Raw genomic sequence first — 27,936 nt, 5'->3', positions numbered from 1 at the left:
GTGAAAAAAAGAGCAAAATGCCACTCATGCTGTTTTTACTCAAAAAGCACCATTATTTAAAGCAGGTAAATTTGCTAATACAAACTGATTAAAGCTCTTTCCCTGCATGTAGTATTAATGGTTTAATCTTCAGAGGGCTAAAATGTACTGGCCCAGTAAACCATGACCTGGCTGTTCTCACATCTTTGAGAAAATTAGCCTAGTTTACTGTTTTTGACCAAACTGCAGACATCAGCTCAATTTTTCAGCAGTCTTGAAGACAGATTTTATTTTTGTTTATTTGTTTTTTTTTAAGAAATCAATCAGTTGCATCTCCTTTTGTTCACAAGTTGTTGCTGTACGCTTCCAGAGCCTCCATGAGGGACATTATGCTGGGTAGATTTGTGTTATTTAAAAAAAAAAAAAAGAAAAAAAAGCATTTAGTGAAAATAGTGTCTACACCCAGGTGTTGTGTTCTTACAGGTGCCAAGCTTATTTCCAGCCTTGCACAGTCAATCAGAGAAAGAGCTGCCAGCTGTCACACAAACACATCAACAGTCTACATACATCTTTGTAAGCTATTACTCGGTAAATATGTGTTAGCAAATTAAAAAGTAAGCTATGCACATTCTAGCAAACCTCTTCAAATGGTAGCCAGTAGGGCTGGGACGATATGCTTTTCTCCCGATTCAATTCTTTTACGATTTTCTGTTTGCCGATTCGATTTAAATTGCGATTCTTTGATACAGCCGATTTTTGTGATTTTTTCGTTTGCTTTTTTGACAACTATAGTTGAAACTATTTCTACAGACTATCAGGAGCCATTTTTCCCATTAGAAAAATGCACATCACATGTTAGTCTGTTTTTAAGAGTTATTCAGCAGCAATATATTTGCACAAGCTGTTTCAACTGATACTTTTTTCAAAAGCCTGGACTGCATGTAAGAGGTATAGAAAAAAGATAAGAACGTTATTCTTACTTTCCACATCTTAAACTTTTTTAACAAACTGAATAAAAAAACCTAACTTTCTGAAATAAACTGCTACATTTACCTTCACACAATACAAATTGCAGCCTTTAAATTAACGTTAAGGTTAATAAGGAAGTAATAAAATAACTAAAACACTCTTCTCAAAGCCTTGACTGCATATAAAAGAGGCAAAAAAATGTACTCAAGCACTTATTTAGCTGTTCCTGCTCAGTCAGTGCTATGAGAAAACAAATGTCAGGCCAAAATGGATAGAGCCCCTGAAAACTCAAATGTGTGCCTTTAACTTCATATGAAGTTGAATTTGAAGTGTCCTTTCAAAACCCTGAACTTCAAAAGTAGTACATAAAATCTACAATACAATGAACAAGAACATGCACTCTGCTGCTACATTTATCCTTCATCAAGTTAGTGCTTCAGAATATCAAGATTCTTGTGCAAAAACAAGAGCTGGTCAACATGCTCTGTGGTGAGGCTGCTCCTCTGAGCAGTGACAATATCCCCAGCTGTAGAGAAGACACGTTCAGCAGAGACACTTGTCCCTGGTACACATAAGTACCGCTTGGCTAGTTTAGCCAGGAAAAGGTGCTCACAATGATGTTCTTTCCACCACTCTAACGGACTTTCAGACAGTGGCAAAGGAGCAGCTCTGTTGTACTCCATCACCTCCTCTGCAGCACTGTCAAAGGCTGACTTCTCTGGAAGTGCTGATACCTGCCTGCTGGTTTCCCCAAAAGTGTTCCCAAGTAATTCATCTAGTGCACAGGACACTCTTCTTTTTGCAGATGGGGGGCCCTGGAAATCTCCATCTTCTCCTTTACTCTGACCCTCTTCTGTAGCAGCTGCACAATCACCAAGTTCCTCCTGGTTCTGCCTCACTACTTCCTACAACAAATAAAATAGTATAACAAATAATTAATACAATATATAAATAACTTAAATGTCACTTCTTTGATGGCACTCTACGTATTCGATCATTAAATTGCAATACATCATGAGCAAAGTGTTCTACATACATTATTCATAATCATAATGTAAACATTTTAAAATGCATATACCTCCAGAATGTTCAATTTAAACACACAGAGAAAAGCCTGTAGTACTACATTGTGAATTAAATACTCACAGAACATGTCTCTAATGATTATTATATTATTAATTTATTTGTTTACCTGACAGTGTTCCACAGTGGCTGCAGCTTCAGCGGCCATTCTTGCAAATGTTTCTTGTTTCTCCTCTTCTGTCAGGAATGGCAGCACTTTAAACCTTGGATCTAGTGCTGATGCTAGATTAAGTGTGGCCTTTTCCACCTCTGACGTGTACCTCTTACTTAAGTCTTGGTGACCTGCTTCTTTCAGGTCTCTAACAAATGGAGGATCTCTGAGGGTTTCCTGCGTGGTTTGCAGGAGTTGCGCATGAAGTGGGGCTATGACAGAGACAGTCGGGTTGTTCTCATCAGACATAACACTTGTAGCCACCTTGACTGGCTTCAGGGCCCGGATGAACTCCTCCGCATTAGATATGTCTGACTCTGTAAAGGTGCTGATATCTTTCTCTTTTTTCCTCACATCGGGGGAAAGCAGAGCAGCTGTGACTGCTGGCTGCTGTTCGAGGAAACGCTCGACCATATCATACGCACTGTTCCACCTGGTTGATATGTCAGTTATCAGTTTGTGCGCGGGGAGCTCAAGCAACTTCTGTTTTTGCTCCAAAACATTAAGTGCGATGGCACTTCTATGGAAAAATCCAGTCACACGCCGTACTCGTCCGAGTAGTCTTGCTACAGCCGGCAGCTTTAGCGCATGCTGAGAGGCCAGGTTGAGTGTGTGTGCGTAGCACTTGACATGGAGAAAGCCGGCTAACTGTGCAGCGACAACCATATTAGCCGCATTATCTGACACTAAAGCCGGGTCTTTATCTGTGATGTACCACTCCGTTACCACGTTACGAAGCAGCTCTGCTAAATTTGAGCCAGTATGACACTCATGCATGACCCTGGTCTGGAGGACGTGGGAGGACAGAGACCAGTCTTCAGTGATGTGATGGGCTGTTATGGTGATGTAAGACTGGGTTGCCCGTGAAGTCCATGCGTCGCAGGTGAGAGCAACATGTTCCGCTCTGATGAGTTTTTCTTTGACTTTCTCCTTAATGTCCTTGTACATTTGAGGCACTGCTGTTTCAGAGAAATACTTTCTGGAAGGTATCACGTACCTCGGCTCTAGCGTGTGTAGCATGTTCCTGAATCCCGTGTTTTCCACAACACGATAAGGCCGCATGTCTTTACAAATAAAGTCAGCGATTGATTTAGTTATGCGTTTCGCTTTTTCAGAACTGCTGGGTAGTTTGTACAGTGCTGCTTTGAGTGTCTGCTGGCTTGCTGCTGCAGTTCATTTGGCTACTAGCTCTGCATTTACCTCAGGGTGGTGTCTTGTTAAGTGGGCAGTAACGTTGGTCGTGTTTCTGCAGTACGCGATTACGTGCATTACAGTGCATTACAAATAGCTTTCGACATGTCCAGCTCTGCTTTTTCATTCAAAGCAAAAAAACCAAAATGTGTCCATACATTTGACTTAAAATGAGAAGGTGGAGGTTTTATCTCCGCGCATTTTCCAAATTCTCCGCCATTGTCCGCCTTCTTTTTAAGTTTTTTTTCCTGCAAAGGGATGTAACGTCACGTCACGCGATAGCCGGAAGAAAAACATTTCGTCCTCTGTTGGAGAAAAGCGGTAACCCTTTTCCCACACAACTTATACACAGACTAAAACGAAGCGTTTAAATTAAAGGAAAAATCGATTTTTGAACAAAAAAATCGATTTAAAAATTGTAAAACAAAAAAACGCGATACTTACGTGAATCGATTTTTTCTCCCACCCCTAGTAGCCAGTGGGCCGCATGCAGCCCTAAACTTCCAACTTCCATGTGGCCCAGCATACAGTTTTGCCGAAAGAAAAAAGAAGAAGAAGAAGAAGAAAAAAAAAACACATAAAAACCTTTAGAGATGTTTATATCTAAAATACTTATCTCAGCTCGAAATACTACTGAACCAGAGCTGGTAAAGTGATGTAAAACTACACCAGCAAAGTCTGCGGTACAGTACCGATGTGCTTCCGGCGACCAGTATTTTTTTATGGCTGGATGAGTAGACTCCTGATAAGCAAAACAAAAAAAATAAATACTTTGCAATAATTCAGTTACAAACAGTATTTGTTTTATAATAGATCATAGATTAGTAGATGAAGCGTTAAGTGTGTAATTATAAGTACTATAAGTTACTCAGCTGATGCAGTTTTATGGACACAAAGGAACAATAATACTCACATTCCAGATAAAGGCTAATATTACAGTACAGGAACTGTCTGGCACTGCATCCTGTTTGCCAGCTGTTACCCTCCAGCTATGCTGAGATAAAACAAATAGCTAGCTAGTTAGCTAGCTAGCTAGCTAGATAGATAGACTCTAAATATATCCACTCAAACATGTCTTTCGACGCAGTAAAACTGTACAGTGCTGCAGTTCTCTGCAGAACTAAAGCCCTTTGTTTGTATTTCCCTTGTTTTCTTATTGTTTTTATATTTTTTTTATTTTGCTGTGTTGATAATGTTTTGGACTGCAAGTGATGTTGGGCAGTGTGAATGTGTGAGGACTGGAGAAACTTAAGGAAAAGTTTGTATTATTATCACTTCACTTGTTCTTTGTGTAGGTGTCTAGGCATCACATACATTCAGGCCTTATCGCAGAACTCCAGTTAAAATAAAATAAAATACTTTTGTGTGTAAGAAAAGTAAATAGTTTTATTTTTCTCTGATTTGCTGCTTTGTTCTACCAATGCCCCCATATAATTTTTCCCTTTTTTGAATATTGTCAGATTTGAGGAGAAGGTATGCAATCTTGAATGCTGTGATTAAGCTAATCACAAATACATAAATACAAGTTTCCTTACTCTGATTTTATTTGTCCAGCATCAAAGTAGAAATACTCAAGTCATACAGAAGATTCTCAAGTTATTGTAGCTGAAACCGCAACTTGATATGGCAGCCGGAGAGCAGTAGGTAAACAAAGTGATCTAAAGCAAGTTGTAGAAGTGGAACATGTGGTACTTTATCTGTGAGCTCATCCAGGCTGTTTTTAAACTTGTGATTTGTAAAAAAACAAAAACAAAACTCATTCACATGCTATACAGCACTACCAACAAGCAGGTAACCATGGATACGCTGCATTGAAGATTTTTTTCTCCTTCCCTGTCTGCATCTTTCTCCTGCTCTCTTTCACCTGTTTGAATCTGTTTTCTCTATCTTCCTTGTGTTACACACTCCATTTCTTCCAGTCTTTACAAGTGTCAGCAGCTCCTCAGCAGCACACTCTCACCATAGCAACGCAGGGACAAAAAAGAAATCATCATCACATGCTCAAACTGTAGTGATCTGGTCAACCACTCTGGTGCTGTCATTCATTTCAACACACTCCACCTCCTGTCTCTGGCCCTCTCCGCCAGGCCGGTGGCCCCGGCTTTTGGAGGGGGGCAGGAAAGTTAGGAGGGTGGGCAGGAAGGCAAGCGTGTGCAGGACCGAGCATCCGGCCGTGAGGGTGAGGCAGCGAAACATTGTGCGTGTGAGGTTGGAGCGTACCGAGCCAACCGGCACCAAGGCAGCGCCGTAGCAGATGAGTGTCTGTAGAGAGGGAACGCCATGTCTCTCCAGCGCCACCCTTACCCAGCGAGTCCTGCTCTCACCCCGACCTGAGGCAAAGCCACAGAGGAGGGGGCCGCTGCAGTCTGCTGAATGCCCCAAAGCTGAGATCAGACACAACACAGACATACAGTCCAGCTCCACACCCCATAAAGTCATGAAGCCCAGCACCCCAAACTGGACGGAGAGCAGGGTGAGACCCAGCCACACAGAGACCAGCGGCTCCACGACGGCCAGAGAGGACAGACCCAACAGGAAGAGCACCGCCAGCAGTGAATGTCTGAGGGGGGAGCTGACTGCCGCAGCATAGCGGTCCAAGTAGACAAAAGAGGGGTTAAAAATCAGAAAGCGAACACGGGAGGTGAGTGACAGGCGCCGCAGCGTGTCCAGAAGCACTGACATCTCCTCACGCTTGTTCTCCGTTGTCTTGGCAACCAAAAAGATGCGTGAAGCAGCCACATCAGGCTCCTCGCCGTGGCCACGCTCTGCAAATATGATGTCATCTGCAAAGTGGGCAAACTGCGGCTCGCGAAGAAAGGAGTGGCGCAACGTGCGGGTGAAGTTCTCCCGCAGCTGGCTGGTGGACTGGTTGCGGTCTGCCAAGTAGTTCAGGTAAGCTTCCAGCCAGCTGATTCTCTGGAAGCCTTTGGCGTATTCCAGCAGGTCCTGCTGCACAGAGGAATTCCAGTAGGGGGCACTTTCGTAGATGTAGAATCCAATAACTGGTGAATATGAGCTGAAGTAGCGCTGCTGGGCACGCGTGTATAATACTGTTGCTGTATCCATGGCAACCAGCGCACTGGGGTCAGAACCCTGGGTCACCTGTTAGTAACACAAACACGTTACACTGTAAACAAAGCTCATGTGTCTTATGTATGAATAAAAATACATTGTAATGCTGTAGGGGTGTGTCCCACCTGTAGGAAGCCCATCAATCCAAAAGAGATGTAAACCAGGTACAGCAGAACCACAAATGGTTTGACATAAGTGTTAGTGATCCAGTCTCCATAGCAACGCTGCATATATCTCAGCAAAAGATGCGAGTCCTGCGGATGAGAGTCCATACTTGTTGTAGAATGAATGTGAGGGTGTGGATGTGCATGTGTGGAGTTAGCAACATGTCCATGCATGCCAGGGTTGTTCGCTGTATGAGTGTGAGTTATGTTAGGATTTTGTGTGTGAGCATGTCCGACTACATGTGGCGGGTTGGTAATTTGAGTCTCATCCTGGTAGCGTGTGTACATCAAACAGCGGTACCAAGCCGGTTTAGAGTCCAGCCGATCCTGCTTGGGAACTCGCCGGCAGAAGCAGCCGTGTCTGTACCCGGTCTCCAGGTAACCTGTAAACACTAAGCAGGAACTGTAGAAAGACAACATGTAAACATAGCTGATTGTGACGGCGAGGGCAGCATTGCGGCAGAAGAGTCGGACTGCCTCCATGTTGGTGAGTGGCGAGGCAGCTAGGCCTAGCGTCATCAGGTGGAGCATGGTGGAGCCGGAGAAACGCAGCATGACATCCTCAAAGACGCTCGCCACACGCTCCTTCACGTGCTGGTCCTCTCGGGTTCGCCTCCATGACGACAGTATCTCAAAGGAGCCAAAGAGCCCATGACCTGAATTGAACATTTCATCACACAAAAGATAAAAAACAGAAACAATGGTTTAGTTTTAAGGTATTTTAACATATTCCACCTGTCATATGAATTGTGATAAAAAGAATAATTGATCCTTGTGTTTGTATGTTTGTCCCAGATCTACAACCACTTCTGTGAATGGGTGTGTGAATGGGTGAATGTGATGTATAATGTAAAGAGCTTTGGGTATCGTTCCAGGTACAGTAAAGAGCTATATAAATATGGACCATTTACCATTTTTACCATTTACATGACTGAAGCAATTTTGTTTTTAAATAATTTGTTCGTTAAGATGGAATTATTATATAAATACAAAAGGTGTGTGTTCACACAAAACCACTGAAAATGCTGTAATACATGTGCTAGGTGCTGTAACGAGAAGAGAAGAGAATAAGAAAAGGAGCATGTCCATAAACTTGTGCAATGTAAACAATAAAAAGAAGCAGAGAGTCGAACTTGTGTGGATTTTTTAAATTATATTTTTATATAATAAAATACACTACTGTTCAAAAGTTTGGGGTCACTTTGTCATAGGATTCAATAGGGAAGTGACCCCAAACTTTTGAACGGTAGTGTATATATTTTTATATTATATATTATATTTTTATGTACATTGTGCTGTAAATGCCACATAATGATCAACAGCTTCTGCAGTATGAACTTGACATGTCCACCAATATCTGTTGGTGGGGTTTCTGCATGCAGGTTGAGGAAGAGGTGAGACTATGTCATGAGTTTATCCATCTATCTAGAATGCGCCGCTAGGTGGCAGCAGCAATTGTAGTAGCTCTGTTTTTAACTTGTGATTTTTTGCAATATAGCCGTCTTTTTTAAGACATCAGCTGTCAATCTGTGTCTGTTCGGGTAGATTTTTTCGCGCTGGTCAGAGGCTGTGCTATACGGGAGATTTTTCTGAATATTTTTTCTTTTTTGCAAGACTTGTTATTGTGAGTCTCCATGGCAACGAGACTTGTTTACCATCGGGATCAACTGATAAAACTCTCCAAACTCAAGATTATCAGTGAAACAACACTTCAAATCCCAACGGAGTTGAAAAGAAAGAGAAGAGGATGCAGGGCAGGAGCGAGGCAGAGAGAAAAACGGTGGCGAGTCAAACCGTTTCTTCCAACGGTTGTTATGGGAAACGTGAGATCGCTAGTTAACAAAATTGATGAACTTCAGGTGCTAACCAGGTCTCTTAAAGAATACAGAGAGTGCAGTATTATGTGCTTCACCGAGACATGGCTGCATGAACACATCCCAGACTGTAATGCGTCTGTACACGGCTTCAGGACGGTCCGTGCAGACCGCAATAAACAACTCAGCGGGAAGCTGAAGGGAGGTGGAATTGCGGTGCTGGTAAACCAGCGCTGGTGTCATCCTGAACATGTCACTGTTAAAGAGAAGATCTGCAATAGAGACATTGAACTGCTAGCTGTGAGTCTCCGCCCGTATTATTTACCCAGAGAGTTCACATGTGTTATTCTGGTAGCGGTATATATATTACCTGGTACCGCTCCAGACGCAGCCTGTGATGTCATTAACTCTGTAGTGGCCAGGCTTCAAACACAACATCCAAACGCATTTGTGGCGATCTCTGGAGATTTTAACAACATCTCCCTCTCTGCAACTCTACCAACTTTCCAACAGTTTGTCAGCTGCTCCACCAGAGAAAACAAAACGTTGGACTTATTTTATGCAAATATTAAAAATGCATACAGCTCCTTTGCCCTGCCACCTTTAGGAAGATCAGACCATAACCTAGTTCTTCTCTCCTCCTCCTACAAGCCCATCGTTCAGCAACAACCAGTCATTAGAAAGGCTATTAGAACCTGGTCTAATGAAGCTGAAGATGCTCTGAGAGGATGCTTCGAGGCTACAGACTGGAACGTCCTATGTGAACCTCATGGAGATGACATCAATGCCTTGACTGAGTGCGTGACAGATTATATTAACTTCTGTGTGGACAGCACCGTTCCAACAAGAACAGTGAGGTGCTTCCCCAATAACAAACCCTGGATCACCAGTGACCTGAAAAAGCTGCTGAACATCAAAAAGAAAGCTTTTAGGGATGGAGACAGGGAGTTATTGAAGTCCACACAAAAACAACTTAAAACACAAATGAAGAAGTGCAAGGAGGACTACAGGAAGAAGTTGGAAAGTAAGCTTCAGGAAAACAATGTGAGGGATGTGTGGTCAGGAATGAAGAAGATCACTGGCTTCGGGATAAAGGAGGATCAGACTGATGGAGGTCTGGACAGAGCGAATGAACTGAACATGTTCTTCAATAGGTTTAGCTCACCTCCTGCTTCAACCCCAACTAGCCACACACCCTCCATGAGCCCACAGCTTTCCTGTCACACCTCCACTCTGTCACCCTGCAGCTCAGTCAAGGACCTGGACACAACCTCATCTCCCTCCACATCAGGACTTCCTGAAACCTCCTCTGCCTCCACCTCCACTCTGTCTGTCTCCTGTAACCAAGTCATGCAACAACTGGTGAAACTGAACCAGAACAAGGCTGCAGGTCCAGATGGTGTCAGTCCCAGAGTTCTCAAGACCTGCTCAAAACAGCTATGTCCGATTCTCCAGCACCTGTTCAACACCAGCCTGAGCCAGAGAAGAATCCCAGTGCTGTGGAAAACATCCTGCCTTGTTCCAGTGCCTAAAAAACCACAACCAGCTGAACCAAAAGACTACAGACCAGTCGCCCTGACATCTCACGTCATGAAAGTCCTGGAGAGACTCTTACTGGCTCACCTCAGCAAGCAGGTGAAGACCTTTCAGGACCCACTACAGTTTGCATACCGTAATGGGCTTGGGGTTGAAGATGCCATCATATACCTGCTTCAGAGAGCCCACTCTCATCTGGACCAGTCAGGCAGCACTTTGAGGGTCATGTTCTTTGATTTCTCAAGTGCTTTTAATACGATTCAGCCTGCTCTGCTGTGTGAGAAGCTGCAGAAATTCCAGGTGGATCCCTCCACAACCACCTGGATTTACGACTACCTCACAAACAGACCACAGTTTGTGAGACTGAAAGGTTGTGTGTCTGAGATGGTGGTCAGCTGCACTGGAACACCACAAGGGACTGTACTTTCACCATTTCTATTCACGCTGTACACCTCAGACTTCCAGTACAACTCTGAGTTCTGTCATCTGCAGAAATACTCTGATGACTCAGCAGTTGTTGGGTGTATCAGTGATGGACAAGAAGCAGAGTACAGAGAACTGGTCGGTCAGTTTGTGAAATGGTGCGGTGACAATCATCTCATCTTGAATACCAAGAAAACAAAGGAGATGATTGTTGACTTCAGGAGGAACAAGAACACAGATGTGTTTCCATCATGGGAGAGGAGGTGGAGGTGGTGGAGGAATACAAGTACCTTGGAGTTCAGCTGGACAACAGACTTGAGTGGAAAAGCAACACTGAGTACATTTACAAGAAAGGTCAGAGCAGACTCTACTTCTTAAGGAAGCTGAGATCTTTTAACGTCTGCACCAAAATGTTGCAAATGTTCTACAGGTCTGTTGTTGAAAGTGCAATCAGCTTTGCAGCAATCTGCTGGGGCAGCGGCATCAGAACCAGAGACTTGAAAAGAATTAACAAACTGATCAAGAAAGCCGGTTCTGTGCTTGGAGTAACTCTGGAGCCGCTGGAGTTGATCATCAAAAAAAGAATTCTGTACAAGCTGACGAAGATAATGGAAGATCCTTCACACCCTCTACACAACGCCGTGACGAAACAACAGAGTGTGTTCAGTGGGAGGCTTGTTCAAGTCCGATGCAAGACAGAGAGATACAGAAGATCCTTCCTTCCAGCAGCTATCAGGCTGAAGAACAAAGCCCTTAATTAATTAATGTGATTGTTTTACTAAAAAATTACTACTACTACAATATTGAATTTCCCTTTGGGATTAATAAAGTATTTTTCATTTCATTTCATTAATTTCATTTCATTTAATTTAGAAAGATGCATATGCTTGGTAAAAACAAAAACAAAACAATGCCGTTTTCATATTTATTTACTCTGATACCTAATACCTGGTTTAAAATTATGAGCATTTTCAGGCTCTATATACTCCAGGTCCTTGTGGACAAAACCTATTAAAACTATTTAGGAATAAATTAAACCTTGATGAATTTAATTAATGTTTGTGTTGTTTTATTTAAAAAAAAAAAAATAAAATAAAAAAAAAGGCAGTTTAAAAGATTTGTGCTTTTGGGCTGCCGAAACGCCACTTTAATGTCAACGAAATGTCCAAACAATGAAACACTTTAGTAGAAACATCTACACTCCACATGAATATGACCCAAGACCATTTTGTTTCTCTTCCTTTTCCAAATTTAGCCTTTAGGTAAGCTAACTAAGCCAACTTGGATCTAACGTGAGCTAACCGGCTAATGGAGGTAGGTGGGCTAAAGCTAAGACGCACTGTTAGACGGCTAATAACTGTTTAGCACTTGTGCTACACTTTCCCTTCTTGCCGAGGATAATGGATGCCTGTCAATCAAAAGGGCACGCCCCTAATTATGCTGAATTTCAAGATTAAATAACATCTAAATGGATGAGTTAGAAAAAAAATCATCCCCCTCACAGTTGTCATGAAGGTAAACTTGACCTATTAATCCTAAAATGGATTTTTGTGCCAGGCTTTAAACATGTTTATTTCTGCTATGAAGTTGGCCCCTAGCGGATGAGGAGTGAAATGCAACTTTTTGCACTTCCACACAGGCTTCACCTTTTACCACTGGAGGTTGCCGCTTGGTGTTCAAATCAAATCAAATTAAATCAAACATTATTTATAAAGCACCTCTTATGCCACAAACACAAAGTGCTTTACATGATTAAAAACATTTATGCATATTAAAAACAAAAAAAAGTGGAAATACATAATAATTGAAACACTCACTAAAATATTTCACACAGCCGCACGCATGCACACATACACACACACACACACACCCACCAAGCAGCCCCCTCCCCATTCTATACAAACATGATTCTCTTATTTCTGTCTCAAACTGAATGTTATTATAAAATACTAAAAGTGATAAGCATCCGGCCTAATGCTGCTGTGAGGAAACAATAAAAGTGTCATGGGGATCCATCCACCAGGGGCCAGTCCACCCATGTCTAACAGCGGCAACCACCCCCATCAGACAGACCGGGGCCCACACCACAGCCAAAAGGCTGCAGTGCAGGGCCCCAGCCACCCCGATAGGTGAAATCACCACGGCAGCAGCCCCCAGACCGAGCAAGCAAAACCCCTGGCGTGGAGGATCCCCACGAGGAAAACACTGGAGTTACGATTAAAATTAAACAGCCCTAAGAAACTATAAGAACAGAATGTCTTAGTCCTCACCCTTGGAACAACTAAAAGGCCAGTACCAGAGGACCTCAGGGTCCTCGAGGGTTGATGACTTAAAAGAAGGTCTGATAAATAAGAGGGACCAAGATCATTAAAACATTTATAAACTACTAAAAGAACCTTAAAATCAATCCTGAAACGCACGGGGAGCCAATGCAGGGATTTTAATCCAGGATTAAGCAGACTTGTTTGTGGTGGAAACTAATTTAGGACTCTGTTTCAGTGACAACATGATTTAGATTTTATTTATTTATTTTTATTTCATACATCTAATACCTTACCTTCTGTAGCCATAAATTTACCCTGATTATTTGAACATTTCCTTAAAAAAAGTTAGCCATTTTAGTTTGTTCAACTTTTACAGCAACTCTTTTCTGCAACAAAATCAACTGTTTCTACTATAAAGGCTTTAAAACAAATAAATCATTGTTTGCTTAGCACCATACAGCAGACAGAAACAATAGTTTGGTGAATACTTTCTGAGCAAAACAAAACCCGTAACAGGTAAAGAAAGCTAATCCAGTCTCAAATGGAAGCTAAGAAAGCTTCTATTTGTCACGAAATTTGCTGTAGTTACAACTTTGTGCCTAAACATTGCAGAAGCAAGTAATGCAGCATGAAGTCAAATAGCATAAACAAAACCCTTGTCACCTCCCAGTGGAGTGTTTTGATTTCATCCTTGTTGCATTAATTATGTACAACATTAATCTTAAACTGTCCCCTTCTGAGTTATGTCTGACCTCAATCCATCGGAATCAGAGACACAAATATGAGAAATTGGAGCATGAGAACACAACCTGTACCCAGTTTAGTAACCAAATTGGAAAAACAATTTAGTATATACTCTTTAAAAAGAAAAAAATTTATATTTCCACTATACACTGACAGTTTAAAATTGAATCAGTAATATCCTTTCAGGTATGAGTTATGAAGTCATTCATGCATGAACTCATTCATGTCCAGTTTCATGTGCATGCACGTACATATTTATGTGTGAAGCAGATGGTTTTTAAGTTTTTTTTTTTCCATTTAGTGGTTGCCATGGTGCCCGTGAGTCACCAGTGGAATCATACACCCCTCCCCCTCAAGTGACCTCAGCATGGTGAAACACTTAACACCTTAAGTGAGGTGCATCATGTGAAAAAAAAATCTTAGTGTGTTTGAGAAAGAGTAATAGAACAAGGAGAGTGTGTAAATGAAGCTAAAGATGGCACTTGCAGAGGAATTTGATTTAGATTTAAACACAAGGAAACTAATGTGTGGCATACTGATGTTTCAGTCGGGGGTTATGGATCATAGATGCTGAAAGCTCTTGGTTTGGTTTGTGTGTTTTGGAAATAAACAAACTTGCAGATATCCAATCACTGCTCCTTCACACTGAGGAAGATAAAAACATGATTTTGTCATCAGAAAATGTTTTAGATAGAACTTTGCTTTAAAATAACATAATTCTCCACTGTTTCATTCTTTTTTTTTTACTTAAGACTGCACAATATATTATAAATGTATCATGATCATAAAATAAATATTGTAAAAACATTTGGACTTGAATTAGGACAAGCACCAGGGCTTTAATAAGGACTAAATTCCAATGAGAGGAATTTCTGCTGTCATGCATTTTCTATAATTAACATGTATACATGTGGAAGTGGAATGCAGCCCTTGTAAATACACTTACGTTATATCACACGTTTTTCTTTATATCATCGAGCCCTACTTCTAAGGCTGAACACATACATGTGTTTAACCTTGCATTCGCATAGACAACCAGCTCCAATGTGAGCGTAATTATTCATATGGCCCTACATCCGCGTCTACTTTGTTTGTTACCAGAGGATTCCACCAGGGGGCACATTAGAGAATTCAGGCTGAAGAGAGTTGTCAAATTTGTAGGGTGTAAACTGAACAAACATAGAAACAGTAGAGAAGGTTATTATTTAGAATATTTTGAGATCACTACAAAAATAAATATAACAGTGGTATCATGAATACAATGCTGCGTCTTATCTTTGAAACTTTTCATCACTTTAACCGCTGTCAACACTTAACTGCTGCAATGGGTTACATATTACAGCTTCTTAACTTTTCTTTTTGTTCAAGACACCTAACACTGACCTATGAATCGTTCAAGCATAAAAAAGGCCACCTAACCACCCACAAAGCCTGTTGCAGAGATATGTTATTTGCCCCCATTTCTTTAGTCACATCCACATAAAGAGCTAATGAAAACAGTTTTACAGAAATAAAATAGTATTTGAATGAAACAGGAACTGAGAGACATCTGGACCTTCAGTTGATCCATCTACTAAAGCCTGATCAGAAATGGTCTGCAGTGTGTAAGAATTACTGACGTCTAGTAATACAGATGGGCACTTCAAATGCCAAGCACAGTTGTGAATGTACAGGGACGGTCAGTGGCCAAAAGTCTTAAATGACATGTTTTCATCTGTTAGTAGATCCAAGGTCCTCAGGTGCTGCAATGACTGCACTACAGGTAACTACTCCAGCATTGTGTAGGTGTGTTCTGTCTTCTTCTATGGTCCTTTTAAGGCATTACTTATTCTAAATGGTGCTCTTGCACATATCAAACACAGCTGTCGCTGCAGTGTTAAAGCTCAGATGGTTCTCACTTCAGACACTAAGTTGTTTGTCCATTCAGAAACACCATAGTAAAAGTGGCGACACAAATATGAAAGCTTCCATGTATGTGGACCCATGGCAAGCAGATATAGGAGGTGCTCATATTAATTATTGACTTTAGAGCTCTATAGAATTTTACAAACTCTTTTTTGCACTTTTATGCAAATCTCTGCACCTCTTTCCTTATTTCCTGAACAATATAAAGAAATATGAGTGGTAGCTCAAGTCATTTGCACACCAATGTGTCTGTATGTCAAATAGTAAAAATTCTAAATGTCGTGTCTGATCAGCTATCCAAAATTCAGATGGCAGTTGACTGTTAACCTACAGCAAGTTATAATAGACTAGTTTTAAGTTTAAATGATCAATTTACCTTCATTAGTACACAATGACATCCGATGAGTAAAAAGAACAGACTAATCTGTGTGGCCTTTGAAAAATTAAGCTCTTTAAAGAGAGCTGTCACTAATTCAACTGTCTATAAAAGATTTTTTCCCATAACAATCCAGTATTTTTCAGCAGTAAATCCACATCCTTTAATTGTCTGACATTTCCTCACATCTATCTGTCTGCCCACTAACACCTTCCTCCTCCCTGATGGCTGACCCATCTTCCTCTAACCACACTTTAACTTTATTTTCTGCTGAGAGCATCTTTATCTCAGCCTACATTTGGAGTCATATTTCATAGAGACTCCCTTTCCAACTCTGTTCCCATGTTTTCTGTTCACTCTGCAGTTATTCTAAGCCTGACAGCAGTTTCTCTTCCTCCACTTTTTCTATATTCTCTTCAGTCATTCTCTTCATCTTATCTCTGTCCAAATAAATAAAACCAATTTACTGAGTTAATTTAGGAATGGATGAAATCCAAATCACAGCACAAACAGTGACACAACTTTATTGCAGATGTTACACTTGCAGTATAAGTAAAAAGGCAATCAGTCTTAACAGCCACAGCAGAGAAGGGTTTGTTGCCGCTCTGACAGATATTTTACTTTGGGAAACATAGATTCAGACTATCACAAATAGCAGCTATTTGATACTGTGGAGGCAAATTTTTTAAACCATTTTAAAAAATACGAGATGAATTTCTCACAAACGCAGATACAACCTGCTTAGTGTGTAATTTTCTCTTTTATGTGTTGTTTCGATATTTTTTTTTCCATTTCTATATTTAAACAAAGCTTAAGCAAGAAAATGCACATGAACAAACATGAAGCCAACAATCTATCGTAGAATCCAGATATTCTTCATAAAGAATACGGACTTCTAAGGACCTCAGTGATGCATGCAGCAAGGTCAATGAACACCAACCATCAGTATTTTTATGTATTTTGGATTTGTTTCCTTCATCCTTAATTGCAATAAAAATCACTAACACTTACTTTTGGCATTTCACACCCAAACCAAATGGTTGAGATGACTCAGGCAGGTTTACATGAACAAATGTTTTAATTAATTCATTAGAAATGCTAAAAATTGTCCTTCAAAATGGTAGCGCAGGCTGTTAAAGGTTTAGGAATACACTTGAAGTCCATAAATTCACAGAAATTCAGACATTTAGATTTACTATTAGTGGATTATGTGATGCAAACTAAAGCTTCACTCCACATTGTGGTGGGATCTAAATTTTTAGGTAGAAAAACATCTGTGCAAAAAGTCTACATTTAAATAGTAATAATTTACTCTTGTTTTTCTTTTGCTTGTGAGGTTTAATGATGCTTTTGCATCTGTGAATGCCAGATGTGAGTTGCTGACCAATGTCAGTCATCCATGTGCAAAGCGAAACAGGATCTGATACTACTGTTCGGCCAACTATGGACTACTGGATCGTTTACTGTAGAAGCTTAAAGACCATCATCACTGTGGAAGAACACTGGATAAACCAAAAGTAATCTGTTCATTCATTAAACAGTTAAGATTAGTATCAGTGTCAGTAGCACTGCGCTATTTAAGTGCTGCAGCAACAATTTATATAAATAACTAAACCATATATCTTTTCCTAACTCTAAACAAGTTAAAAGATAGTTCTTTTGTATAGCTGTGATCTGTATCACCATTCAAATCCATTCAGTGCTCACATAACTTGTATAGCAATGATATATGTTATCATATCATTGAAATAAAACAGAATGGTTTCTGCTCTGAATGTGTTCCAACTTCAAAACTTGGTATTTTAGAAACTTTAGTTTTGATTCTTGCCTGCAGTCAGAAAATGTGTCATTTCTGCCATCATCCTCCCCCTCAGTAAGTTCATGCCCTAGTACTTGTCAGTCATTTTGATGATCTGTCTATTTTGAAATGGCATTTAGCCCGAGGCATGCATCTAGAAAATCCATCTCAAGAACTGAAAGAGCAGATGTGATTACAGGCAGAGTACGATGTAAAAGCAAAAGCAGTGTTGATCGTTGCTTCCACCTCCCACGCATTAGCATCACTTTTCTTTGATTTCTCTTTGCTTTTATGTGCCGTTGTTGTTGCTAAGACTTCTGTACTCAGCTACCATAACCTTACTGAAAAGGTGAGCATCCAAAAAGGACCTGAACATTTATAAAAGGTGAGTTTCTGACAAGTAAATGGATGTTTTCAACGTGAAAAATATCAACTTTGAACCTACCAAGCATGACAAAAGGGATGCCCAGGTATGTGGAATTGTAGGTGGCTCCAGTGAGGTTGAGTATTCCAGCAGCAGTGAGGCCAGACAGTGTGACGGACAGCAGAGCTAACAGTCCTAACCAGGGTTTGGATCTCACACAGTCCCTCATAGAGCAGCAGAGGACAGCCAGCACCCCACACACTCCCAAGCTAGCCAATAGGGGGCGATGTGCCAGCACAGAGGAGAATTGGAAGTCTGTCATCAAAGAAGAAGAGGTGGAGGGGTAGAGCCCCAGCTTTGGATGCAATGCTGCAAAGTTCTGTAATTCAGTACAGAAGGCTTTTTCCCACTGACTGGCTACCCGGTCCATCAGGCCACCTCTGCCTTGGAGGTAGTAGGTGAGCTGCAGCGCCCTGGCAGAACGGACACCTTCTCCCTTGGCTCCTGTCCCCTGAGCTCGTACTGCTCCACCGGGGCCCCAGCCCTGCACGCCACCTAGCTGGTGGCCAATGTACGCTTGCCGCCCATCCCCCAGCTGCGTGATTGGGTACTGCAGGACTGGGATGGAACGGTTGGAAGTGCGAGCAGACTGCATCTCCTCCATGGCACGGATGATGTCATCAATGATGCAGACATTCTTGTCATCTGGGAGGCAGAGGTAGGAGAAGGAGTAGTTGAAGCCTGTGGCTGGGACTGTCACCTGCATCTGGTAGATCCGCCTGTGGAGCTACAACAGATAAAACAAGAGACAAAAACATTCAATAAGCTGCAAGGTGACAAAAAAGGTTAGAAGTTTGAAGTGTCAGTAGCTCATTTGATTCCTCTGTGTTCTACATATGTGTTCATAGGAATAATAGAGAAGATGTGTGGGGTAGTGTGTGTCTTACTCAACAGGATAACAATAGTTGTCTTAGTGTCCTCCTCCATTTCCAAAGCATGAGGACAACAGTGCCAACATCCACTGGTTCTGGTTACTAAGCAACAGGCCTGATGCCAGTCTCTGCCACAGTGAACGTGGACAGATCTGACTCCCACCTCCGAATGCTGCACTGACTTAGAGAGTGTGAGTCGGCAGAAATGTATTTTGAAGAAGCTCCTGGTGTAAGATCAAAATTTATTGGTAAGACAATACAAAGATTTGCACCTTAATCCTGTCTTTTGGTCTCTTTTATAAAATGAACAATACAAGTGCCTCAGATAAAATAAATTTTAAAGCTCTAAATCAAAATGTTTGATTGCCAGGCCAACTTGAACCATTTTGATGCCTTAGGCAAGAAATTGATTTGTTCATTTGGGTCATGCAGGTGCAGAAATCTCAGGTATTAAATAGAGGCTGAGGACAGGCAGAACTGTAAGCAACAAACTTAACTTTCAGCGCAATATTTTGTGCCCCAGAGGACCGTACTTATTACCCATACCACAAGGCAACTATGTTTGCTCTTATCACCTGAAAGTTCATTTGTATATGCAGTTAAATGTATACGTGTTATACGTTGTACAATTGTACTAATATCATGAAACATTCATTACTTTTTTCAAGTTTTGCTTCACAACACAAGCAATGAGCAGGGGTAAGCAACATGCTAATATTAGCATAGTAACTCTCACAGCGACATATTTTTAAGCTAAATTTTTTATTTTGATGAAATTCCAGGGTTTCCCACACATAGACCAATGTGTAGCACAGCCCCACAGAATCAACTCCAAGTGCCACAGATTTCGCTCGCCCCTCCCCACCGACATGATTTTGAAATGAAAAAATCCGTTCCAATCATTCATAGCTCCCTTTCTCCTCATAATTTTCGCTTGCACAGAGAGAAAGAAAAAGAGTAGCGTGCTGGTACGCTTGGACCGCAGGTGTTAATACAGGGCTGCCATCTTGAAGTGAAATTTGGTGGAACCAAACAAAATTTTTCCACGTACACCACAGCAAGACACAAGAATCATTTTGTCTCATTTTGTGCAGGTTTAATCATAAAATCCAGCACTCAACAACAAAAGGTTTGTAAAAAAAGGTTTACAAATAGTGTGTTAAAAGTACCAACAGAAACTTCAAAATAAAACAGGAAACAACACAACTACAAAAAGGAAGTGACACTAAGACAAAAAATAGGGAGTTTCACAACAATAATAATTTCCTAAGCTCTGTGTGCCTTGTTGGACTGGCTTTTGGCCTTTCTCAGGATGGACCTGATGCTGCTGGGTGTTAAGCTGAGGACCATGTGCTTCATGATGTTAATCTTTGCCAACACTGATGTTACGATGTTAAGGTGGCCCTGAAAGGTTCAGTATATATGATTGTAAGTCATATATATAAGCCATTTGCTAGGATACACCAACAAACACGAGTCATGTTTCATCTTACTGTAAACTTAGTCTACTCTGTATCTTATAAGATGCAGGCTGGACAGCTTCATCCATCCATCCATCCATCCATCCATTTTCTATAGACCATTCTCAATGACATCACACTGTTTATGGTGTGCCTGATATTTATTTCTGCACATTTGAACAAAACAGAAAGCCTTAGTTTTAAGATTTCAGGGAACTCCTATAAACAACACAAAAACTTAGACCTAACAGCAGGCAGACATAAATTATTTCCCCAAAAACCAGCAACAGTCAGTGCTACACATTTTCTCCCTCTGATAGTACCTGCCTGCAGCGCCAAAAGACTCGGAGTAACGTCTGTCTCCTCCCTAGCAGCACCTGTTCTCCTCCTCTTTATTTCACCTCATCACAGCCTCATCACCTCTGCTTCTCTGTTATGACAGATCAGGCATTTAAGGAAGTTTGTGATCTTCACACACACATATCAAACTGCACATCGTTGCTGTTTGTGGAGCTGAAATATCTCCACTCACCATGGCATGAAGCAACTCAAATGCATGAGTCTCACGGCCAATGCATGAGAGTTGGCAGTCCTGTTAATATTGACCACTTGTTTTAAAAGGTAGGCCATGCGCTTGATGAACTTAATCACAGTCTTATTGGGTTACGTGAAGCTGACATCCCTGAGTCATATGCATTTATGCATTTAAATTAAAGTATTAGGCAACATTTTTGATGCATGGCAGTTTAACATGAGGAACCTGCATTATTATATTAGCCTATTTTATACCGTTTCAGCATTCATGCAAAATTATTAATAACAGTCAATAACAATATTAATAATAATAATAAAGATGCAACATTCACAATAAATTAGTATTTCCCACTAGCCTACATAAAATGTCGTTTGAACAGTTATTCATAGGATATGCCTAATTAATGCTGTCTCAAGCATAAATTCTGAATATTTTAAGAAACGTCAAGCTTTATAGCTGACTCACAACCGCTCAATGTGGATCAACCTGCGGATCGCTGATACATGCACACACGCTGACAACTGATTCACCCGGTCCTCCTCTCCATATCGCCTATCAAAAGAAATCCCAAAGCAGTGGGATATTTGGCACAGAGAAGACTGTTGATGACCTTTGGACAATGCGATTAGAAGGAAATGTGGTTATAGTTGAGATAGTAGTTGAGAGGTTTTCAAACTGGGGTTGGGACCCCCGTGGGGGTCGCAAGATAATTATAGAGGGTTGTGAGATTATTGTGAAAAAATATATAGCCTACATTTATCAAGTAAATTTGGGATTTTTACTAAGACTGTCAAAATGAAACCATTAATGAGGAGATAAATCATTAAAATTAGCACCCTAATTTTTTAACACATTAACGCATAAACAACATATTAAAAATCCTAATTTGACATTACTGCCGAAAGAGAACCTGATTTTGGGCATGTAGGTACCTTGTCACAGTGATGAACCACCAAGAACCATTTTATCCTCCTTATTTATGAAGATCCTGGCAGCTTTCCAGAAGTTAAAGATACTAACATTTTCAAATAAATGCATTATTTTAAAGCTATTTTACTACATGTGAAGACTGCTCACTGTGGAGCAAAATATACAAAACTAAAAAACACTTAAACCACAAGTTAGTGAATGTATTTACATAAGTGTCTTTTTCTTCACAATACTTCAGACAAGATTGAGCAAGCAACAGAACAAACTGGTTAAAATGATTTACTTTTAAAAACTAGATTAATTAATTAAATAAAAACATTAATTGGCTTTTTAAATGTTTTTTTGTCTACATTGAAATGCATTCATATCTGACTGTAAGCAAGTGTGTGACCACCCAGTAGCAGCTTCACACAATTCATTTGTAGGCTGGCTAAGGAAAAGAACTCTGCTCTTCCTGCAGCTCAGAGGTGGGCTGCTGCACAGGGATGAGTCTCTTTTGAGGCTTCTTGATGGGGGAGGGGGCTGCAGTAGGACCCGCAACTCATTGAGAAGGGTAATAGAGACGTTTTCACATTAGTCTCAATGTCTTAAATAACATGAGAAAAAGTTGCTAAATTTGTGGCTAGAGGCTTTTTAAATAGGTTTTGCTAGAGAGGTCTAGAACTCACTAATTATAATAAGAAGTTGCTTAGTTGGCAACACTAAACAATGGGTCCTTCAGGGAGCTGCTGTGGGGGCAGGGCTGCCCACTGCAGTGCCTGTTTAAAATGGATAGAGGCTGCTGGTCCTTTCCATGAACCAGCAAATGCCAAAGTGGTTTTTAAGTATCAATAATGGTAATTAATATCAAACTAGATACAACATTTTAGAATTGATTAGTATCTGAGAATAGATTTTCTTGACATCACACAATCCACATACAATCATATAAAAGCATATTAAGTGATTAATTGTGTATTATAAGCCCCACAAACAATCACTTAAGGCCCATTAATGTTCGATGCAGAAGACAGATATGCAGACGGATGACGGACAGTTTCGACCGTCTTCTGATGTGCATAATTTGGTCCGTTTTCATGGAACTTAGCTATCCGTTGCTTGACACAGAAGACAGAACAATACCACCGAAAACCACAGGGGCAGTGCTGACTAAAACAAGCCAGAGAAGAAGAGAATCAGGAAGGGAACATAAAAGCAGAACTGTAGAAATTGTGCGAGCTTTTCATGAAAGACTATATGCAAATGTTTGGGCCGTGTTAAATGGTTAGAAAAACTTTATTGTGAAGCATTACTGCTGCCAAACGGTGTCTGAAACTGACGTCGGCTCGTGGGAGTGGACTCTGAACTTTAAAGTGGTAATGCACATTAAAATGTCTTTTTTGAGCTGTAAACAATGCAGTCTTACTTAATTGTGATGAAAACCACATATACTGTTGATAAAAATTAGTAATTTTTTTATTTCTTTTAAAAACAGGATTTTTGTGGGTCAAAAAATGGTTTATAATGCCCCCTACAGGGTAAAACCAGGTTTTGTTTTTCGTGATGTAGAGCCATACTTGAGCCATAATTGGCGCTTGTCTACGTCGCAATAAAAAAAAAAAAAAAAAAAAAAAACCCCCAGCCCCTTCCTCCAAATGCAGATAGACGGGTCTTCGCCTTGCAGGCTTAGAAAATCACGCCCACCAACGTATGTGAAGGGATGTGAATTAGTTTCAGACTTCTATTCTTTCACAGAGTTTCTGATTAAATATTCCTGCAATGAGACAGATTTGTGCTTTTGAGGGGTGTAAAAGTAACACCTACTGATCCTCATCTGGTGACAGACAGCAGCTCAAATCGTAGCAGCGGCAACTTCCTGCAGCTGCCACAACCTGCCGTGAGTCTCCACAGCTTTCCAGAACCTGCTGGAGCTGCTACGGTTCAGGACCACCTTGTTCTTGAGTAGCTGAGGAGATTCAGGAGGGGAAAAGTCTTCCACCTCAAAAAACGCTCTGTGGCATAGGTGCTTTGCGAATCTCACTTTCCATCTGTCTAGTGGCCGCTGAGCTGCTGACTGTCATTATTATTATTATTATTATTATTATTTCATTTACTCTAAATGTTTGCTGCTTTAATTAAGATGAGTATTAAACAGATTTTCTGCGTGAAAAAAGCCTCGACCAGAGGAGACGGAGCAGCTTGAGAAGGTATCAGACTGAAATTAAGTTGTGGCTAGTAAATCTTATTAATTAGTAGTAATTTCAAATGTTCCTAGGCATCAAACAGTTCTGAACAACTCTGCTCAGGACGGTTTAGGAGAGATAGGCCAGGAGGACAGCAGCTAAATGCTGCTGTAAGACAGGCAGCTGCTGAAACAACAGATGAGGTGGAAAGAGACTAGTTCTCTCAGTTCTCTCTTCTCTTGAAGAACTTACTTTAAGAAATTAAGATTGAACTGAATAACTTCAAATGCTTTTTGTAGCTTTAAAATGGTCTCAGCAGGTGACTCTGAAGAAGAACAGATAAGGATACAGGTGTAAATTTAATATGGCAGCTCAAAAAGTGTGTTTGAACACCACCCGTTCCATACACCCCAATGACTGACTCCACCGACCACCACAACACCATGACACTCTATTCCTTCCCTGGTGACAGGGAGCACCACAAATTGCTATTTGGTCTGTGGGAAACACTGCATTTGTTGGCTTTGTCTCTCATTCAGTATACTATTATTAAAATTCCATGTATTACTACCTTAATAGCACATTTATTTTGACAAGATAACAGTGTCTCAAACATTTACAACCCAGATTGTGGCACTGTAAGTTGCTGTTAAGAACTCTTCATGGCTCTCACTACATATTAGTCTACTGACAAGAATTTAACTCACATGAAATACTAAGCCAGTGTATGATCAAACTGTTCTGCTGTCAGTGGAAGATTTTGATGTTGGAGGTAGATCAAGAGATGCTTATCTCCAGAAGGCAGAATATTGGTTGGTTATCCCCCCGCTTCTGCCACATCACCATGTGGTGCCACATTAAGGCAGAGAAGTGTGCTATGATTTATAAAAATATATAGTGGGTACTCATTATGCACTGGATGTCACTATTCCTGTCAGTATGAAAGTGCTTATGCACTCAAAATATCAAGTGTAGAACAAAAGTATTTGATTTGACACACAGCATAAGTTCAGAATTTCAACATACTGATATAAAGCACTCACTGATCACAATAGACGTTAGACGGAAGACAGAGCATATTCTAAGAGGCTGTTTAATTGTTGGACTTTTCTACTAACTTTTGTGCCAACATATCTGGCAGATGTTGAGATTCTTTACTGAACAGAAGAAAACTGAGCTGGTGATATGATGTCAAGTAGACAGACTGGATTTACTGTGAAGGATTTGCACTTTACCTTTTATTGCGTGTACTATTGTAAACTGCCAAGGGACATTCAGATGCAAATTAGCGGCTAAGCTAACTCTGTAGCACTTTACATAATGTACTTATGTTCATTAATATGCAATTCTCCCTCTTTTAAATGAAATACATTCAAAATCATTATACTGTGTTAGAGATAATTATTCACATTCAGTTTTTGTTTATTTTTCCTTATCAATATGAATAGTGTTGAATACAAATTTTTAATTGTTAAAAATTATATCAACTTTCTCATCTATGGACCTTGACGTCCATGGATAGGTTCTGCCTGGATCTCATTTGAGGATACTAGAATTGCCACTCAGAGATGTTGTTTGGAGCCATTTCCCCCCCACCCTCACAGATTTTCCTTTAAAGGATGCTCCACAGGGCCTCAATAGGGTTGAGTTCAGGTGATGATGTTGCCCACACCATAGGTTTTTCTCTTTCATACCCATAGCAGCCAAAGATTCAATGGTATGTTTTTGCAGCATAGGATGGAGCATTGTCTTTACTACAGGAGGTATGGTTCTTCCCTTGATCCAATGGCAGGAAATGCTCAGGAACTGTACATATTTTGCAGAGGTCATTGTTTACCAGCTGCTTCAAATACCTGCTTGCTCCTCACCAGTGGCTTTTAAACAGTTGCTCTTTTAATACAATAAATTTACCTAAGAGAGAATTTTCTTAATATGCTTTTATATGAACAAACTTATTTGTTCTCTGAATCACACACTATTTTTTGTAACGGTAGGATGATTTTTGCTTAAGTTTTCATGAAATGTTCAATTTTTTCATTCCTTTCACAAGGAGTTGCACTATTTCACAGTCTTGCTGAAAGATTGTTCTTTTCCCCCATACGGCATGGAAACTGTGCCCTACTGCTTAATGTGGAACAACCTCCTTAAGTAGTTTCCCTTTAATTAAGCTCACCTGGAACACTAATTATCAAACCTGTCTGGAGAAATAACACAAGCTAAATTATCCACAGAAAAAGTCAAATCTAAATGTTCCATGAACTGGAATCCTACATGAAGAATAAGTTGGAACATGATGTGTTCATAAACATAAACATAAACCATAAACATCTGTTCCCAAATATTCATTGTGCAGTCATAGTTTTTTCAGAATCAAAATTTTTTAAATACAAAAAAAAAAAAAAACTTTTAACCACACAAAAGAGCATCAATCTCTGGGAGCATGTTTCCCCTTTCTTGTGGATTTGTGGGTGCATCATCACATATATAAAATGTCTACTGTATTGTGTAGAAAAGAGCCCATGGAAACACTGAAATAAAGGTCAGGTTGTTTTCACTAACTAAATCAAAGAACAAGAATTTCTGGTACTGGAGATTTTACTACAGAGAAAGAGCTAAACTTTATAAACATCCAAGGATTTAATAGCCCAACACAATGGCTGTGACTCGCAACTCTCACTGCAAGTGGAAATTCTGTTTAGTTTGTTCTCTATCACTAACATCACACTCTCTGCTGACACAGATTACTGCATGCAACAAGTTCAGGCCCATTCTCAAAGAGATGCATAAAGGCTTGTGGGCAAATGTGAAGTCAGCCAAGAGCAACCACAGACATTATCAGATTATGTAAGTGTGGATTTATTCCTTTGTTGAGTCTTCTTTGATGCACCAACCAGTCTGTCTCTAACTGGCAATACTCTAGGTTATCATTTTGTTCTGTCTGAATGAACCATTGAAATATACATTTACAAACACAGTCCACAAAATAGAGTTTATAGTCAGCGTTGCTCCTGGCATTGTGATTAAGATGTTCTGCTTAGAAGAAAATCTGCACTAGTGCCAAAGCTGTCCTCTGTCTCTTCTCTGTCTCTCTGGGTTTACCCTGTCAGTTTGTGTCTCTAGTTGGAATTTGTTCTTAGGAGCTAAACTAAATTATTATAAATCATTACATATGGCTAAACTCAAGGTTTTGGCACAAATAGACAGTTCAGCTTTTACAAATGCAAAAATAAGTCAGTTACCTTTCAACTGGTGATTGAAACTTGAGGTTCTCATAGACATTGGGACATGCATTTTTAATCTATCTTTTTTAAAACATTTTTATTGGCTCATTAGACTACTTTTACGAAGTTTATATTTGTTTTATTAAATATACTATTTCCTTATTTGTTGTAAAAATTATTTAAAGTTTATGTTTTTAATTAGATTTGAAGGATGTGGTGTACGCATACATACCATTAGGATCGTGTCCAGGTGAACCGGGTCCAGCACGCTCCCTTTTCGGGAGGTGACGATCACGCGCCCATAGCGGCCCGCCGTCTGCAGGTCGGAGTAGAGAGCGTGCTTGGAGCGGTTCACGGGAAACAGGCTGTCCACCAAGTTGCCCTCTATCTTGGCCAGGCTGTGCTTGGGCGCAAGCAGGCTCTCCACGTCCTCTTCCACGCGGTACCGGCTGAAGCTGGCCCCCAGCAGGATGGACAGCAGCATGGGCACCGAAGCGAAGAACACCGGGTGGCTGGCCACGAAGCGGCCAAGCGAGTGGAAAGAGGTCCTCAGGCCCGCGTGCAACACCTGGCGAAGCATCCTAGCGCGCGGCCGCGGCTCGAGCCTTTCCCACCGACCGGAAAGCCCCGGAGCACTGCCGAGCATCAGTAGCGGCCGGACGCATCGGTTGACTCCGGTGCTCTCATTCTAGAGTCAGGGCGGTGACACCGGGTGGAGGGAGGATTTATCCACCAGCTGGGGAGATTTCAACCCTCCTCCGGTCACAGGGGCGCCCTTTCCTCCGAGGTTTTTTCATCCGTTAATGACTAAAAGCTGCTAGATGGTCCAGCATTTATTTGTCAGCTCTGCGGTTAGAAAGAAA

The 27,936-nt window shown here is 40.7% G+C and overlaps 2 protein-coding genes across 2 annotated transcripts; both read right to left on the bottom strand.

The window, feature by feature from the left end:
* Nucleotides 1-1,376: 1,376 nt before the first annotated feature.
* On the bottom strand, nt 1,377-3,244 carry LOC121629204 (E3 SUMO-protein ligase ZBED1-like). The gene is made up of 2 exons (XM_041968812.1): nt 2,141-3,244; nt 1,377-1,853 (listed from the first exon to the last, which is right to left on the bottom strand). Exons 1-2 carry the CDS (start codon nt 3,242-3,244, stop codon nt 1,377-1,379), a joined length of 1,581 nt encoding a protein of 526 aa, XP_041824746.1.
* A 1,651-nt stretch (nt 3,245-4,895) lies between these two features.
* Nucleotides 4,896-27,936, bottom strand: ptchd1 (patched domain containing 1). The gene is made up of 4 exons (XM_041967426.1): nt 27,306-27,936; nt 17,915-18,620; nt 6,571-7,265; nt 4,896-6,475 (listed from the first exon to the last, which is right to left on the bottom strand). Exons 1-4 carry the CDS (start codon nt 27,717-27,719, stop codon nt 5,375-5,377), a joined length of 2,916 nt encoding a protein of 971 aa, XP_041823360.1. The 5' UTR covers nt 27,720-27,936; the 3' UTR covers nt 4,896-5,374.

The sequence above is a fragment of the Melanotaenia boesemani genome, chromosome 18 (genome assembly GCF_017639745.1).
Source record: "Melanotaenia boesemani isolate fMelBoe1 chromosome 18, fMelBoe1.pri, whole genome shotgun sequence".
In the NCBI taxonomy this organism is placed as follows: domain Eukaryota; kingdom Metazoa; phylum Chordata; class Actinopteri; order Atheriniformes; family Melanotaeniidae; genus Melanotaenia; species Melanotaenia boesemani.
Note: the sequence above shows the minus strand (reverse complement) of the source record. Positions and strands in the feature narration are given on the sequence as shown.

Coding starts and splice junctions, on each gene's coding strand:
- LOC121629204 (XM_041968812.1), bottom strand. CDS start 3,244: ATGCGGCCTTATCGTGTTGTGGAAAACACGGGATTCAGGAACATGCTA. Junction 1,854..2,140: donor CCACTGTGGAACACTGTCAG/GTAAACAAATAA, acceptor TATTTGTTGTAG/GAAGTAGTGAGGCAGAACCA.
- ptchd1 (XM_041967426.1), bottom strand. CDS start 27,719: ATGCTCGGCAGTGCTCCGGGGCTTTCCGGTCGGTGGGAAAGGCTCGAG. Junction 7,266..17,914: donor CATCCCTTTTGTCATGCTTG/GTAGGTTCAAAG, acceptor TGTTCAATTCAG/GTCATGGGCTCTTTGGCTCC. Junction 6,476..6,570: donor GATTGATGGGCTTCCTACAG/GTGGGACACACC, acceptor TGTTACTAACAG/GTGACCCAGGGTTCTGACCC.